The 18449-nt window shown below is 42.2% G+C and overlaps 1 protein-coding gene across 2 annotated transcripts in view; it reads left to right on the top strand.

The window, feature by feature from the left end:
- Window positions 1–18449, top strand: part of SCN8A (sodium voltage-gated channel alpha subunit 8) — a 196498-nt gene that overhangs the window by 145800 nt on the left and 32249 nt on the right. For both annotated transcript variants that reach the window (XM_080662798.1, XM_080662797.1), the window contains exons 14-17: window positions 2769–3007; window positions 12160–12333; window positions 14373–14729; window positions 17495–17965. In XM_080662798.1, the coding sequence (XP_080518924.1) occupies window positions 2769–3007; window positions 12160–12333; window positions 14373–14729; window positions 17495–17965 (1241 nt within the window). The remainder of the gene's footprint in view (window positions 1–2768; window positions 3008–12159; window positions 12334–14372; window positions 14730–17494; window positions 17966–18449) is intronic.

Here is an 18449-nt window from a genome sequence, read left to right as displayed (position 1 = left end):
ATGAGGCCAGTAAGTTTGCAAAGTTGTGAATTACTTTATACACTTCCTATTCACCTAGTGATCTTTTCTAGTTCCTAACACTCTACATTGTCTTACTTTTGGTGAAATAAAAAAATCCTGAAGATCTACCCTTTGCTCAGTAAAGGTGGTTAAGAGATATCTCATATCCCTCTAGGAATCTTCTTGGTGCCCCTCAGGGCAGAGAAACCCCTCTTTGCTGTCTGGTAAAGACTTGGAGCCTAGTTTATATATATAAAAGCCTAAGCGACCATTATGACCAGAACAACAGGTTGACCAGTTGCTATGATGCACACTGACCACCAAGGGCAGACGCTCAATGCAGGAGCTGTCCCCTGGTGGTCAGTGCACTCCCACAGCCAACATCCCCCGGTCCCTCTCCCTGGCCAGCAAACCTCCCGTGGTCCCTCCCCCCATCCTTCCTTCCATCCAGCAGGCCCCATCTGGCAGCTGGCAGGCCCTGACCGGCCTGGCCTCAATAGGGCCTGATTGCTGGCCAGGCTTAGGGACCCCACCTATGCACGAATTTCGTGCACCGGGCCTCTAGTTCGTTATAAAACATTACAATTGTGACAACTGTCAGAAATGTGAACAGTAGCTGCTTCAACCTCCACATGCGTGCTGTGCTGGTGAGCAGCAGACATTTGGAGATGGGAGGAGGTAAAAAAAGAAACGGAACCAGATTTCCAAATATGTACTACAAGAATTTATGGAAATAAGAGAACCTTTTCATTTTCTTTTTTTTAGGAGGGGGGAAGAAAACTAAATTTACCTTGGAAACGGAGGGAGTTCTATGAGGAAGACGCCAAAGCAAATTTTCTTCACAGACTTCCTTTCCCACGCAGACTCCCACATGGCGCTTACTGTGGCCCTTAGATCTGAAAAACCAAGGCAACCATTTTCTTAGCAACCAGGGAGCCAATCAGAAACCCAACCAAAGCAGCACCCCATCTAAAATAAAGCCATCACCACGGGCACCATCCAACTGGTTGGAAAAGGGAAAGTAGTCTAATTGAAGGTTTCCATCTTGTTGGTGCTGAAATGTTGGGAAACTTTCCTTTATTCCATGAATGATTTGGTTTTGTCAAAAGAATTGGGCAGGGGTGGGGGGTGCCATTATAGCCAACCCTCTAGAACCGATACCGTGCCTCTAAGGATCGTCATGCTGACAGGTTTGCAAAGTTACATCTCCTAACATTCTCCTAGGTCAAGATCCTTGGACTTTTGGAATCCTAGCTATTACATTTCACACTCAGTTTGAGGAGAGCTTTGTTCTGTGGGGCCTCGTGCCTCGGTGGTTGTGGCTGCCAGCTGAATGGCTCTCTGCCTTTAGGGTCTAAGCATCCTTTTTGATCTTTGCTTTGTAAACGACCTTAGAGATCATCTAGTCCAATGACTTTCAGTCTGTGTTTATCAGAGTCCTCGGATTGGGGAAGCCCCTCAGGAAAGGAGTAAGTTCATTGGACTGGCTCCAAGCTCCTCTTGTCTCAACTAGAGCAATTCCTGGTTTATGTATTTTACATATTGGGGCTTACATAAAATCTTGTTTGGAAGAAAACAAGTTCTGTTTCTAAAAGAGACAAACAGAAAGAGAGGGATAAGACAAACGAAGGAGAGGAAGAAAAAGGAAAGAAGAAAGAGACCAAGGGAAGGAGAGGGGAAGAAGATGAAGCAAGAAGGAAAGGATGAAAGTGGGAAAGGGTAAGAGAGGACGAGGAGGGAAGAGAGAGGAGAGATGAGAAAGGGGAAGGAAGGGATCTAACTGGACTATGAATTGTAAACTCACTGACTTATGCTTCTTTGGAAACATAAGAACACATGGTGGCTTGGTTGATAATGCTGATTCTGCTGTAAAGTTAATAACAATAGCAAATATTTCAGCAGCACTTAGTATATGCTAGGGCAGTGGTCAGCAAACTCATTAGTCAACAGAGCCAAATATCAACAGTACAACGATTGAAATTTCCTTTGAGAGCCAAATTTTTTAAACTTAAACTTCTTCTAACGCCACTTCTTCAAAATAGACTCGCCCAGGCTGTGGTATTTTACGGAAGAGCCACACTCAAGGGGCCAAAAAGCCGCATGTGGCTCGTGAGCCGCAGTTTGCCGACCACTGTGCTAGGGCAGCTATGGCATGCTGGTGCACCACAAGAATTTTTAAAACATGCATTCTCTAACTATTTAATCAGGGGCACTGACCTCTTTTCCCTTAGATTGTCAAATTAAAAAATGACAACAGCCAACACAATGATAACGGTCCAGTGTGATCAGTTACCTTTTCTTGATCAGATCAGAAAAATATATATAATTTGGTGTACCACAGAATTTTAGTAATTGGCTTATGTGTGCCATGGGATGAAAATCATTGTTCTAGGGTCTTCTGAGGCACTTTATTTTAGCTCATTTAATTCTTACAGGAAATTGAAGTCACTCGCTCAAGTTCCCACAGTTAGTGTTGAAGCCTGTTGAGATTCCAGAGGCTAAGCTCCTGACTGCTCTGCTGTGCTCCCAAAACAGATGGGCTGAATTTTGTTTATAACTAGATCATCATCATTAACAGGGAAGTGACCTGGTACTGATCCTGCCTCCTCTCTGCCTTTGAGAAGGAAAACCGAGGGACACAAGGGAAAGTCTACACTTTGTCCTCTCGGGATCAGCAGCGATGATGCCGGCCCGGGGAGGATCTGCAGCTATCTCCGTTGTTCCCACACGGTGATTGAGGGGCCACCTTTGTTCTTTACTCCCCGCAGAGCTGGAAGAGTCCCAGAGGAAGTGCCCGCCGTGCTGGTATAAGTTCGCCAATACTTTCCTCATCTGGGAGTGTCACCCCTACTGGATAAAACTGAAAGAGATTGTGAACTTGATCGTTATGGACCCTTTTGTGGACTTGGCCATCACCATCTGCATCGTCCTGAATACACTGTTCATGGCGATGGAGCACCATCCTATGACGCCACAATTCGAACACGTCTTGTCTGTGGGAAATCTGGTAAGATAGAGCACCATCTCCCCATTTTGTGATCTGAGCATGTGTTGCCTGTAGGACGTGTTTTTCTGATGCTGAAAGCAGGGGTTTAGTTGAAGAGAAAGTAATAGTTAATTGGAAGACAAATGCTCCCACATAGGCCGTGGGTCCCAACCGCTTCTGCTCACTGTTGTGACCCCTGGGCTGCTTCCTCCTCCTGCAGAATTGAGAAGACGTCCTTTAGGAGCTGCTGGCAGAAAGCCAGCTGTGGTGACAGAAGGGGAGGCATGGCACAGGCGTCAGTAGCCGGAGCCAAGGACTTCTGGGTGTTCTTCTCGTTCTGCTTCTCACATTGATTCCTGCATTGGTCCAGCCAGTCCCTTCCCCTCTCGCCCTCAGTGACAACCACCACAGAATAGGGGGGCGCTTTTAGTGCATGCAGTGTAACTATAAATTGGCCTGCACTGTCATAGTCATACCTACATGGGGACTGGCTGGGGGACATTTTTAACTCTGGGCTGGTTTCCCCTCCAGTCCAACTTCTGGGCTGTCATCCAGTTTCCATCAGTTGATCTGTGCCAAATTTATTTTAATGTTTGCTTAAGTCTTGTATTTCATTTATGATATTAATTAGAAGATAATATACACTTTAAAAAAGTAGATTACACAATGGATTCTGAGGTCAAGTAGTTGTGATTTGGGGATTATCTGTTTTACTTCTTTGGTACAAAAATTAGAGTTGACTGAATTTTTATAGATAGTAAAGAATTAGTTGGAAAGAATCCTCTAGGTCATCTCTTTATTCTTTAGGAGTTGCAGAATAGGCATGTCTAATCTAGTTGTTACCATTTAATTTGAGCATAATCTCTGCCTGGTATTTGTTTTTTCCCCCTCCCTTCCTGCCTTCCTCACCCTTCCTCTTCCTCTCCTCCAACTCCTCACCCTCCCTCTCCCTATCCTTCCCTCCCTTCATCTCTGTCTCACTGTTTGTCTCTTTCTCTGTCTGTCTTTGTCTCACACATAAACACACGCACTCGCGTGCACACACACACACACACATTTCTTTTTTAAAAAATATATTTTATTGATTTTTTTACAGAGAGGAAGGGAGAGGGATAGAGAGTTAGAAACATCGATGAGAGAGAAACATCGATCAGCTGCCTCCTGCACACCCACTACTGGGGATGTGCCCGCAACCAAGGTACATGCCCTTGACCAGAATCGAACCTGGGACCTTTCAGTCTGCAGGCTGACGCTCTATCCACTGAGCCAAACCGGTTAGGGCCACACACACACACACATTTCTGCCTTAAGTACTAATACACTATTAAAGTGTTATAATATCATTTTGAGTTCTGATTCTGAAAACACATGTGGTGAAAGTGATCCTTTGAGCCCGTTGAGTTCCCTGGTATACACCCAAGATGATTCTGTGGTCTTTCCAGTTTCCATGTCATCATATGCAGCCTGATGAAATACCCATAGTTGTTTTTGTTTTGTTTTGTTTTGTTTTGTTTTAATCCTCACCTGAGGAGTGAGGATATTTTTTCCATTGAGTTTTACAGAGAGTGGAAGGGACCGAGGGAGGGGGGAGGATATGTGGGGGCGGGGACAGAGAAGAGAAACATTGATGTGTTAGATGTTTCTAACATGGGTTGATTGCCTCCCACTCATGCCCCGACCAGGGCCGGGATTGAACCTGCAATTGAGGTACATGCCCTTGATGGGGAATTGACCTGAGGGCCAACGCTCTAACCACTGAGCAACTGGCCAGGGTTAAAATACCTGTAGTCTTGAACTAGCTGTCCAGGAAATGTGGTCACTGGCTCTGAAAGGTGCCTCAGGTGAGCTTGCTGTATAACTGGCTGGCCCAAGGGCTTGGCCATCAAGCAGAATTTTGAGTCAATCAACAATATTATATTGATATAAGTTTTATTTTATTAGCCATGAGTTAAATAATAAGAAATATGACTTGATGGATTTTGTTGGTTGTTGGTGCTGCTGCTGCTATTTTCCTTATAGCATTTTTTTTTCTCAAAGTCTTTACTTTTACTTGCTTTTTACAGAACAGGTTCTCAATTTCCAAGGGAATATGAGAGACCTTTTCACCTATTACCTGAAGAATGGCCCTCAAACCAGCAAATAACATGATTTTTCCCTTTCTTAAAAACCTGAAGAGATTTAGGGCCACACCTAAATTACAGTTGTGAGCATTCAGAAGACTTTGCCCAGAACCATTGGTGAAGAAAGAGGAGATGAGAGAAGGTCGTAATATTTAGGGAATCCATGAGGCACACTAACCAGAATCAGGTTCTACAATAAGCAAGCACTGGGTGGGGTGGGGTTTCAAGGGGGAAAGTAAGGGTACAATTAGTGATGGGGATGGAGAGTAGTGCATGGTCAGGTTGCTTTGGACTGGCTGACGGGTTACATGTGAGGGTAACAGGAAAGAAATGAAGAATAATGCCTCGACTTAGGGGGTTAGTTACTGCAGGGAAAATGGCATGACTGAGGAAGGCACAGGTTTGGAGTTTTAAATCAAGAATTCTATTTGCATGTATTCAGAATGAGATGTCTGTTTATTCAGAGTGACGATGCCAAGTGAGGCAGTTGGACATGTGCTGGACCTCGGGAAAACTTGCATTATGAGTGTTTTCTGAATAATAACATAAGCTCAAAAATACACTTTTCTGCCAGTTAACACACGTGCCGAGTTTGGCAGAAAGAACACAGAATTAGAAGTCAGAAGGTTTGGGTTTTGATTCCTGTTTGATACTGTTTAACCTTAAATCAGCCATTAATTTCTGTCCAGAAATGTTGTAGATCTATAAAATGAAGCTAATACCATGTCATCCATCAGTGGGTGGGAGGATAAAATGAGATCTTAAACCAAAGTTTTTGGAATCATGAAAAGTCCTCTATAAATCTTAGGAACTGTATTAGTGTAACTCAGTAGGAGAACTTTCAAAGGCTTGGAGAGTTGGGCAGAGTCTTTGATAGAAACCTGAGAAAAAGAGGGCAAGAAAAGGTGACATTAACCAGATGTGAGCACAACCTTGTCTTATTGTGGGAATGGGACAGTGGTTAGGTGTGTCTGTCTGTCGAGGTGCAGATGGGTATTTCTGAGGGAAGATGAGAACAGTGTTCTGTAAACCTATAATCCCTGCCTCTTCTGCCCTCCCCACAAGAAAACTCTAGTAATAGAAGGAACCTTACAGATAATTCAATCCAACCCCTGTGTTTTCTAAAGGAAGTTGAAGCCCAGGGCAGCTATGTGACTTACACAACTTTTGTATTATTTTTCATGATTCTTTTCTTGCCTTTTTTGCAACCAATTGAACACAACAGTAGGTTTATAAGGTGGGGTTTTTTTTAAACAATCATACTGGGAAATTTCAAGTATAGTATACAATTTTTTTATTGAGAGTAAGTTGCTGACACACCCGAATACTTTAGTGTGTGTGTTTTTATGGACAAGTGCATTCTCCCACAGAACCTTGATTTAACCATCCGAGTCAGGAAATTTAACATGGATTCATTGCAGCCATTTAATTCTCAGGCCTCTTCAAGTTTTTCCAGCGGGTCCCAGTAATATCCTTTATAACAAAGGATTCCGTTTCAGAGTTACATGTTGCATTTAGTTGTCCTCTCTCTTTCATCTTCTTCAGCCTGGGAGGGTTCCACAATCTTCCTTTGAATTTCATGACCATGACACTTCTGCAGACTACAGGCCAGATATTTTGTAGAATTCACTCAGTTTGGGTTTGTCTGATGCTTCCTCATGATTAGGCTCAAGCTATGCATTTGGCAGGAATATCACACAAGTGAGGCTGTCTTCTCATTGCATCTGCCAGGTGGCACACACTTTTCATTTGTGTCATTACTGGTGATGTTGGTGACTTGGTTGAGGAGGTGCCTGCCAGGCTTCTCCCCTGTAAAGTTACTCTTTACCATTTATAATTAATAAGCATTTGTGATAAAGGTACTTTAAAACTATCTGAATTTTCTGTTCTTCATTAAATTTTTGATTCACTCCTTTATTTATTTACTAGAGGCCCGGTGCATGAAATTCATGCACTGGAAGGGGGGTGTCCCTCAGCCCAGCCTGCACCCTCTCCAATCTAGGATCCCTCAGGGGCTGTCCAACTGCCAGTTTAGGCCTGATCCCTCTCACAATCCGGGACTGCTGGCTCCCAGCCGCTCACCTGCCTGCCAGCCTGATCATCCCCTAACCACTTCCCTGCCAACCTGATCGACGCCTGACTGCTCCCCTGCCGGCCCAATTGTCCCCAACTGCCCTCCCCTGCTGGCCTGGTCACCCCTAAGTGCCCTCCCCTGCCAGCCTGGTCACCCCTACCTGCCCTCCCTGGACGGCCTGGTTCACCCCAACTGCCCTCCCCTGCAGGCCTGGTCCCCCCCAACTGCCCTCCCCTGCTGGCCCGGTTGCCCCCAACTGCCCTCCCCTGCTGGCCTGGTTGCCCCCAACTGCCCCCCCCCCCCCGCTGGCCTGATCGCCTACAACTGCCCTCCCCTGCCGCCCATCTTGTGACCACATGGGGGCGGCCATCTTGTGTGAGGGTGTGATGGTCAATTTGCATATTACCTCTTTATTATATAGGATATCAGTATGGATTCATGGTTTTCAATGTTATCCAATGGGTTATAACCCATTACTGTCATTTACTTCAATGTTTACACCATTCCAGATTGGGCCAATGGGAGTCCCTACAGGCTGGCTTCTGGGTCTTTTCATCCTATCCTCATTACTTCCTTGTTTCCTGGTATCACAAGATTTCCCAAGCTAATTTTATCTTTTTCCTGCCTCAGGCCTGGAATCAGCCATTTCCCAAGGAGCCCTGCTTTAGTGGAAAATGATATTTAGGAGGGAGGATCTATTGGAGCAGTGTGCAGGCCTAGGCCCTCTCAGCGCAGGGGTAGCTGTTGCTCTCAAGCTAACTGTATATACTGAACACCGTGAGTTCATGCTGTCACTTCCAATTCTAACCCAGCACTGCAGGATTCGTTCTGGTTTTCTCCTTCCTATGTTTGTAGCTCCTTATCTAACAAAAAGAAGCCTGGTTGCCATTGTCTTTACTATCTGTGTTAACTTACATGATCAAAAGCCACTGTTACCTCTGACAGCTGGATGCCCTCCCACTGTTCAGGCTCTGACTCCCTAGGCTGGGCTCTCCAGCTCCCACACCAGTGTCCTCCATGTGGACCCCTCCTCATACTTCTCAGGCTCTGACACCCGGACCAGGCCACTCCACACATTCTTGTTTCCCTTACCCCACTTAGACTTGAGCGCCTCACATTGGGCTGCTCCCGTGCACAGATGCCCTGCTTAGGCCCCAGCACCTGGCACCGGCCTCCCTCCACGTGGACGCCCACCCGAGGGATTTAGGACTGAACCATTTGAGGGCTTGGGAATATGGAAAGAAGGGCATGTAAGTTTCATTTCTGAGATTCTAAGCAAAAAAAGGAAAAAGTTATTGCCCTTCTTTACCAAATATACATGTTATCATTTCTTGACTACCAGGGGTGGGCAAACTTTTCGACTTGAGGGCCACAATGGATTCTTAAACTGGACCGGAGTGCTGGAACAAAAGCATGGATGGAGTGTTTGTGTGAACTAATATAAATTCAAAGTAAAGGAGCGGAGGGGAGAGCAAGAGAACCCTCCGCTCTTTCGGCTCCGCGAGCCGGATAGAACAGCCGAACCCGCGGGCCGTAGTTTGCCCACAGCTGGCTTAACCACAGCTTAGCTAGATTTTCAACCGTAAGGAATTCTTTTTATATTTTAATTTTTCTTTCATCTGTGTCCTTGTAGCCTCTTAGGCATACCTCTTTTTAAATACTTTTCAAAAGTCTGGGGTTTGCTCCAAATAAAAAGATATGCCAACTCTAAATTCAGAACATTCTATTAGAATAGCAGTTCCCAATCTTTTTTTGGTCTTAGGACCCCTTTACACTCTTAAAAAGAGCTGAAAAACTTTTGTTTATGATAGTTAATATCTATTGGTATTTACCATATTTGAAATTAAAGCCAATGAGAATCTTAAATATTTATTTAAAATCACAGTAATGTACTGTAATTACATAAATAACATATTTATGTAATTACATAAATAACATATTTTATGGGATAAAGTTATATTTTCTAAGGAAAAAAAGTCATTGTTTACATTTTTGCAAATATCTTTCATGTCTGGTTTAATAGGAGATAGTTAGATTCTCTTATCTGCTTATGTATTCAGTCCTTTGTAATGTATTGTTTTGGCTGAAGCATAAGAAGAAAACCTGGCCCTAACCGGTTTGGCTCAGTGGATAGAGCGTTGGCCTGCGGACTGAAGGGTCCCGGGTTCGATTCCGGTCAAGGGCATGTACCTTGGTTGTGGGCACATCCCCAGTGGGGAGTGTGTAGGATGCAGCTGATTGATGTTTCTCTCTCATTGATGTTTCTGACTCTCTATCCCTCTCCCTTCCTCTCTGTAAAAAATCAATAAAATATATTTTTTTAAAAAATAAAATAAATTTTAAAAAAAAAGAAGAAAACCTGGCCTCACACAGTTGCAAAAGGGAGGACCTCATGCCCTCTGAAAAGGTCTTAGGGACCCCAGCGATCCTCAACTACACCTGGAGAACTGCTGCATTAGAACATAAATTCCTAGATGAATATTTGATGACATTCACAAGAGGGAAATTTATGTACAGTTGTTGATTCACTGCTTACTCGCATAATTCTTCTTTATCCGCTTCAAGAAGCATATCTCAGAGCAAATAAGAATGACATCGTAGGGATAACCATAAATCTACTCTTCTGTTTAAAAAAAAAAAAAAAGTCATTTCTTCATGCAGCCAATGGTTGCAAATTTTTCACCCAAACCCCAAATGATGGCAGCACACTGTGTTGAAACAACAGGGTTGCTGGTCTCTGGCCTAGACATTCGTACCAGGCATCTGGGGGCCATTCACCCCATTGGAAGGCAGCACCACAGAAATGTGCCATCGTTAATTTTCTCATAGGGACCAGGTTCCCACAGTACGGATACTCCGTAGTCAGTCAGCCAGTGCTTATTACTGGGCACTTCCTGTGTGTTCACCAGGAGCCTGTGGGACAGCAAATGCAGCTTCCACCTGGGGTGCATTAAGCAGATGAACATGTCTGTGTAGAGAAACCTTTGATGGGTTTACACTAAGGGTAAAATGTGTGTCCGGAATTGACTAGCTGCCCTAACTTTCCCTGACCTCGTTTAGCAAGATGTTTTATCTGCAGATACTTAGCTTGCCTTATGAACTTTGATTTTGCCTAAGTGGATCTCTTCAGGTAATATTTTCTTTCCATTTTAGAATACTAGTACTGTAGCCCTGACTGGTTTGGCTCAGTGGATAGAGTGTCGGCCTGCAGACTAAAGGGTCCTAGGTTCGATTCCGGTCAAGGGCATGTACCTTGGTTGCGGGCACATTCCCAGTAGGAGGTGTGCAGGAGGCAGCTGATCGATGTTTCTCTCTCATCGATGTTTCTAACTCTCTATCCCTTTCCCTTCCTCTCTGTAAAAAATCAATAAAAAAATATTTTTTAAAAAAAAGAATACTAGTATTGTATCTGCAATGTAGAAAAATGGGGAGCCACAGAAAAGTATATGGACCCCCAAAACTGGTAGCTCACTTAATCTATTTTGATATTTATCCTTCAAGTCATTCTGGGGTTTTTTAAATTTCTATACATCAATTCAGTATATTTCCACAATATCTGTAATCTAGGTACTTTTCACTATTTTTAATTCTCTCCTCAGACCTTTTCTTTAACATTTTTCTTAAACTCCTTCATGTGTAAATTTGGTAACCAAGTGGTTATAAGTACTAATTTATTGTCAGTTTTAAATCTATTGCATTTAAAGTCTTCACCTCTAAAAAACATAATATTCAGTAAGAGTCTGACATCACGAGGTTAGTGTGGAGCGAGGGAACTGGTTTGCTCATGGCATTTTACTTCCCTACTGCCTGTCATGTGACTAAGCCCGTGGGACACAGAGGCATTAGGCAGCACAGGGTGCTCTGTCAGGCAGAGGACTGGGAGACAGGTAACAGCGATTTTACAACTTTGCCAAAATGTGTGCGCATCTGAAAAAAGCAGAAAGGGGATATATAAAAAGGATAGTTGGATGCAAGGTGGTGAGACTATGGATGTTTTTCCTGTATTTTGTACACTTTTAGCAATGTTCTATTGCTTTATTGTTTAAAACAAGAAATCCTGTAGCATATGTTTACATTTGATAAGACATAATATTAAATCAGAAATAATGCTATATTTTCCTAATAAAATTATAAAACAAGGAGTGATTTTTTATTTACTTATTTAGGCAAACCCAAGCATACATACTCAAATGACTGCCGACCCTTTAGAAGCAGTCACCTGTGTGGTATTCTCACTGCTTAGAATCATTTTTCAGCTACATTTAAATAATGTGATTTGGGTGGTTCTGGCAACAAAGATGGAAGCATTAGGGCTGAGTACTTCATTCAAGAGGAAAATAAGGCCCTGGCCAGGTAGCTCAGTTGGTTAGAGCATTGTCCAGATATGCGAAGGTTATTGGGTTCGATCCCCCATCAGGGCACATACAAGGAGCAAGCAACCAATAAATAAGTGGAACAACAAAATCAATGTCTCTGTCTCTCTCTCTCAATCTCTCTCTCCCTTCCTCTCTCAGTGGATAAAAAATATTTAGAAGGAAGGAAGGGAGGAAAGGAGGGAGGGAGGGAGGGAGGGAGGGAAGAAAGGGTTGTTCAGTGGTTGCGCATTGATTGACCCATGAACCAAGAGGTGGTCACTGGTTCAATTCCCTATCAGGGCACATGCCAGGGTTGTGGAATCAGTCCCCAGTAGGGGGCGTGCAGGAGGCAGCTGATCAGTGTTTCTCTCTCATTGATGTTTCCATCTCTCTATCCCTCTCCCTTCCTCTCTCTCTGAAATCAATAAATTAAAAAGTAAAAATAAAAATAAGACTTTCCTGCATCATGTGGCATGGTCATGGGACATCCAGATATTGATTCCTCAGATGCAGAATCTAACCAAGGCTGGCTCTTAAGGCTTCTTGGATATATTATATTCAAAGATGGTGATAAAGCCATTCTCCTGTTATTTCTTTTTCTTAACCCATGCGTTCCCCCTTCAGGTTTTCACTGGAATTTTCACAGCGGAAATGTTTCTGAAGCTCATAGCCATGGATCCCTACTATTATTTCCAAGAAGGTTGGAACATTTTTGACGGATTTATTGTCTCCCTCAGTTTAATGGAACTGAGTCTAGCAGATGTGGAGGGGCTTTCGGTGCTGCGATCTTTCCGATTGGTATTCCACATTTCTCCAATTTCTTTTTACATTTCCTATCTTGCAAATACTAGAAAGAGTTTTGCATAAGTTAATTTGATTTTTTAAAATCCTTAGCTATATTCTACTCCCAGTTCCAGTTGGCTATTTATTGGCTTAGCTAATAAAATCTTGAAAATTGTCCTGCTAAACACCTAATATAGAAGTTAGTTTTTAAAATCAATCAACAAGCAGATATCAATTTTAGGAAGTTCCTCATAAGGTAATGATTCATGTAAAAAATGAAGGAGGGCTCTCAAGGACTATTCTGAGATCCTATTTGGATTTGCTTGTGAACCTATTTCTTTATCCGAACATCTCTCTGAAATGGCAAAAATTCCTCCTTATTCAAAGATGGCTTTCCTCATTTCTTCTATTTTGGTGACTCCTTCCAGAAAATGAAAATAAAATAATCTTTAAAAAATAAATATTGGATATTAGCTGTTGAACACTGGCTTTGTTTTCCATGTCATTAACTAAGACGGATTTTTTAAATCTATGTATTTGAAGAAGTTAATGTGTAATTACTAAAATGACTCTGAAAGAATAGTAACAGTATCTTCAGAATAATTTCCCATTAGCATAAGCATAAGTGATGTGCTAAGTTTCTTGAGAAGCTTTGTGGATCCCACTCAGACAAAGCATCAGAACTGGCTTAGATTTCTCTCTCCCTATTGGGAAGATACCTGTGCACTTGCAGCTGAAAGAATTTAAGGTTTTTTTCATCAGGATAGTCAGCATATCTAAGTAAGAGAATTGGAGTAGAGTAGAAATACTTGTAAAATAGAGATCTCATTCAGTTCAAGTCACAAATTTAACATCTGCCAAGTTTCTGGAACCTCTGCTTACTAGTCTTTGGTTAGGATCCAGCCCACAGTAGACTTTTTGAGAACAGTTCTCATTATCTACAAAATGAGAAGCAGGATTAAAACATAGAAGGCTTAGCACTAATATTCTTAATAAATTAGAATCCAGTCAAGAGGAAAAAATATGAGTGACCCAGATATACACAGAGCAACATCTGGTAAATCTTGAACCCTCAGATAAGACTAAAGTTTTCAATAAAATAAAATAAAAATGTTTAAATCAATGCTGTTGCTTCTACTAGAATTCCTGTTACATTATCTTTTAGTTGTTAACTTACGACATCTGATGATAACCTCATTATTATCATTCCATTCGTAGTCTTTATGCATTCTCAGGCTGTTAGCCAAGACCTTGTAATCTTTTCACATGAATGAATATAGAATATAGAAATTTCATGATTGACATACAAAAGTTCTGTCCTCTGAATTGATATCAACACAGGGTGGGGCAAAGTAGGTTTGCAGTTGTGAGTACATGAAACACAGTGTATTCTTGTATTATTATTTATTAATTATTGTATTATTTTCCATACAAACAATTGTAAACCTACTTTTGCCCCACCCTGTACTAGGTATAGTCCCTTTTCTGAAGATGTTTGACATGTGGAACCGCCCCTTCCTGGAGGTTGTGCTTTCCTTCCGAATTATTCCAAACATATCGCCAAGTTTCATATCATCCATTGATTATTTATTGGCAAGCAAAAAAGCAGCTATTTAGAAGTTTTAAATGCTTTTTTAAGGGGACAGATAATTTATTGTCACTGTCCTTACCATACTAATCTTTTGGTTCACTACATATCACATTTTCCTTGATATGTCCCTTGAAAAATTGAGGGAGGGAAAAATAATAGGAAAAAGATATGTTCATGTATGGCTTTTTTAAAAAGTAGGTTGGCTCAGGGACTAAAGCCAGTATTTGTGGTTCCTACTTCTAAATCTTTCACTTCCTGTAAAATTAATCAGTTTTCCCTTATTTGTTCCTCAGTTTCTTCCATCTTAGTCCAAGACTGTTAGAAAGTCCTGGGAATTTCCCAAGGTGCTCAATAAATTTAAGCTGATCTTATTAATATTTTATGCTTTTATTTTAGCCATGTGGTAAGAAAATGGATGGAGTATCACTTGTTTTTTGTTTTGTTTGTTTGTTTTTTCCCTTAGCTCCGAGTCTTCAAATTGGCCAAATCCTGGCCCACCCTGAACATGCTGATTAAGATTATTGGAAATTCAGTTGGTGCCCTGGGCAACCTGACCCTGGTGCTGGCCATTATTGTCTTCATCTTTGCTGTGGTGGGGATGCAACTCTTTGGAAAGAGCTACAAAGAGTGTGTCTGCAAGATCAACCAGGACTGTGAACTCCCTCGGTGGCACATGCATGACTTTTTTCATTCCTTCCTCATTGTCTTTCGAGTGTTGTGCGGGGAATGGATCGAGACAATGTGGGACTGCATGGAGGTGGCAGGCCAGGCCATGTGCCTCATTGTCTTCATGATGGTCATGGTTATTGGCAACTTGGTGGTTAGTACTAACTTGTACATCTTACCTTAGCCTAGAAGTCCAGTCTGCTTAGTCCTCCTAGTATCTTCCATGTCTGTGTTGGTTTTTATTCTTTCTTGGCCCAAGAACTCTAAGGTACAAATAAGGAAAGGAAGCTACTATTTACAGAGGCCTACTGAGTCATAAGCCCCACAACCTGCCAACATTTTTCATAGTTATGGAAATAAACTCAGCAAAGTGACTTTTCTTAAACTCACATAGTTGATAAATGTCAGGGCTTGTATTAGATACTAGACATCAAACTCTATACTCTTTCTACTACAAAAGTTTCTGTCTTCTAAACCAGAATTTCTCAACTTTGACATTATTGCCGTTTTGGGTTAGATAATTCTTTGTTGTGGGACTGTCCTATGTATTGTAGGATATTTAGCAGCATCCCTGGCCTCTATTCTTCACTGGCCAGTAGTGACCCCAACCCCAAGTTGTGACAACCAAAAATGTTTCCAGACATTGCCGCCTACTTGGCAAAATTGCACTACATTACGAACCACTGACCTAACCTATCTTAGGGTTTTATTTAATTTGTAAAAATGACAGATTGCTTTCTTGCTTTACTTTGATATTTCTGCCTGCTGTTTTCTGCCTCTGTATATAGAGCATTCACCAACAGATTTTAACACCTTGTTTCTCAGAGTGTGATCTGAGGACCAGCAACAATGAGATCACTTGAGAGTGTGTGAGAATGCAGAACTTAGGCCCCACTCCAGAGGCCACACCCCAGAACTACTGAATCAGAATCTGCATTTTTAACAAGATCCCCAGATAATTGACATGCATACTAAAGTGCATGGGAGCACCCATTTCTCAGATCAGGCCGAATCCCACTTGTAAGTGTGGAGGAAGGAGGACTGGAAGAAGGCACACTCAGAGGATCCCTTATAAGCTCATCCATGTTAGTTCTCTTCCCTGTTCTGCAATAGAGAAGCATTACAGTAGAGGGTTCCTACTCACCAGCCTCTGAACCAGCTATAGCCACCTCTTCTGTAATATTTTCTGTTTTAATCTCTCCCTTTCTCCATACCCAACCACTGTTGCCTCAGGCCTAATTCCTGTAGTTTTTCCAGTCCTTCAGTGAACACAGCTATTACCTTCTAGTATGTAGTAGGATCAGCATTTACCAGCCCTGACTCACCCCACTTTCTCTGGTCTCCCATTCTCAGTTGTCTCAAGGACAGCTCTCCATGACTGTCTACAGAAACCTGAGCACATGAGAAAGCCACCTATTATTTCTTCTTCTGATGACACCTTCCCAGGTTCCCCTTTGCTCACTGCTTCTGCTCATCTAGTCTCTAGGAATCTGAAACTATAATTCTCTTCTGACTCTTTTCTTTCCATTCCCAGTAAATGTTGGATGTCTTTCATACATCTTCCTTCCTTTTCTGTATATACATCTTTCTTCATAGTCTAAGATCTGCCCCTCCATTTCCATTTCTATAACCCATCCGGTATTTCTAGAAGCCCACCAACATCATAACCACCCAAGTTTCACTCATTAAAAAGGTCAAGTCCCAGGCCCTACACCAGATCTACTGGATCAGAATCTCAGGTGAGGCCAAGGAACTATGTAGTTTTAACAAACATCCCACCACAGGAGATTCTTGTGCATTCTAAGATTTGACATCATTATAGCCTAATCCAGATTCTTATCAACTCGTGCAAATATGTCTCCTAACTCCTAGTTTCTAAGGAGTGGCTTTCTCAAATCTATATAATCATCTGTGACTCCTTTGCTCAAGAACCAATAGTGGATCTGATTAAAATTCAAATCCCTCAATTTGGCCTTCAAAGCCCTCTCCAGTTCACCCCGCCCCCATATTACCAACATGCTCCTTTTTAATTCTACAGATGGCCCAGATAATCCAGATAAGTATATTTCATATATTGTTTCCATCCCTCCCACTCTGTACATACTATTATCTCCACTTAAAACATATGCCTTACTCTTCAGAAGTGTGACAAATTAAGGGCCAAGTATAAATCAGGAAGTGAACACCTCTCCCACTTTTCAAAAGTAAGTTTCAATAAAAATAATTAACCTTAATGACCAATATAGTAAAACAGGAAATTAAAAGAGAAAGAAAGAAAGAAAGCTTGCATCCAGTGGCTTAACACTTAGATATACAACAGAACCATCACTGTCTTGTAAAACTATTTTATTTTGATAAATGTTAGGAAAACAAAATTAATTTTTAAAATGAGATGACATGAAATGTATTTTAGTTCTACCTTCTTGGTTTGTTGTATGAGAGTAGGGCTCTCCAAGCCTATTTTTTCTAACATGGGTCCTCCAAGGCATCTACTACTCATGAGCATTTGGCATTTACGCACTCTTTGATGTTCCCCGATAATTCATATCTACCTTTTTGGTTTTGTTTTTGGGGGGGGTTTTCTTCCAAAATGGACACAGACTTTTCTGTTTCTGTTAATAAAGAAGGTAACCAAGGTACACACACACACATACATACGTATATATACTAGTTAACTAGTATATGTAAAACTATAAAAGAACCAAGAAAAGAGGTGCTAAACTCCTTATATTACAACCAAAAATCAAACAGTGCTCACCTAGTCACAGCATTTAAAACACTATGTGGGCCAAGCAAAACTCAATATAAATTCTTGAGTGTGTTACATAAGTCTGTAGGCTTCCAGTTTCCTAGTTTAATGGATAACTTACCTAATACTATGCTCCATTCACTCTCCTTTTCCTAATGCTACTGGTACAGGTGCTGAACCTGTTTCTGGCCTTGCTCCTGAGCTCCTTCAGTGCAGACAATCTGGCAGCCACGGATGATGATGGAGAAATGAACAACCTACAGATCTCAGTCATCCGTATCAAGAAGGGTGTGGCTTGGACCAAAGTGAAAGTGCATGCCTTCATGCAGGCCCACTTCAAGCAGCGTGAGGCCGATGAAGTGAAACCTCTGGATGAGATGTACGATAAGAAGGCCAACTGCATCGCCAACCACACTGGTGCGGACATCCACCGGAATGGAGACTTCCAGAAGAATGGCAATGGCACCACCAGTGGCATTGGCAGCAGCGTGGAGAAGTACATTATTGATGAAGACCACATGTCCTTCATCAACAATCCTAACTTAACTGTGCGGGTGCCCATTGCTGTAGGCGAGTCCGATTTTGAGAACGTCAACACAGAGGACGTTAGCAGCGAATCAGATCCTGAAGGCAGCAAAGATGTAAGGGTCCAGCCTAGAAACCAACCTTGATCCTGTGTGAGAACAAACAGGGCTCTGTCAGCTCCAGATGTTGGTTCAGCTATGGGCTTTGTAGAGAGAATCTGGAATAGCCAGCTCACCCCCCGCCCCATTGCCATTCTAGGCCTTCCCTAGGTGACTTAGATTCCTGAGGTGTTCCTGGATCTATCTCCATGGCTCCTGGATCATCTAGATCAGAGGCTGGAGTATACCCTCAAGTAGTTCCCTGCCATTAATCTGTTTGAGTGGAATCCCTGAGACCAGCCTATGGTCACATTTGTTTAGGGTGGGTTACTGTCATATGTGAGTGCGTTCTAATGTTAAATCACATCCTGACAGAGGTTTTGAAGGCCCTGTGGTAATTGTTTGCCCATCATGAGTTGGATGATGATGACTTTAGAGTAAGAATTGAGGAGAAAAATTATAGCTAGTACATCATCCACACCAGAGGTATGGAGAAGTCAGT

The sequence above is a fragment of the Plecotus auritus genome (assembly GCF_963455305.1).
Source record: "Plecotus auritus genome assembly, chromosome: 3".
NCBI lineage: Eukaryota > Metazoa > Chordata > Mammalia > Chiroptera > Vespertilionidae > Plecotus > Plecotus auritus.
Note: the sequence above shows the minus strand (reverse complement) of the source record. Positions and strands in the feature narration are given on the sequence as shown.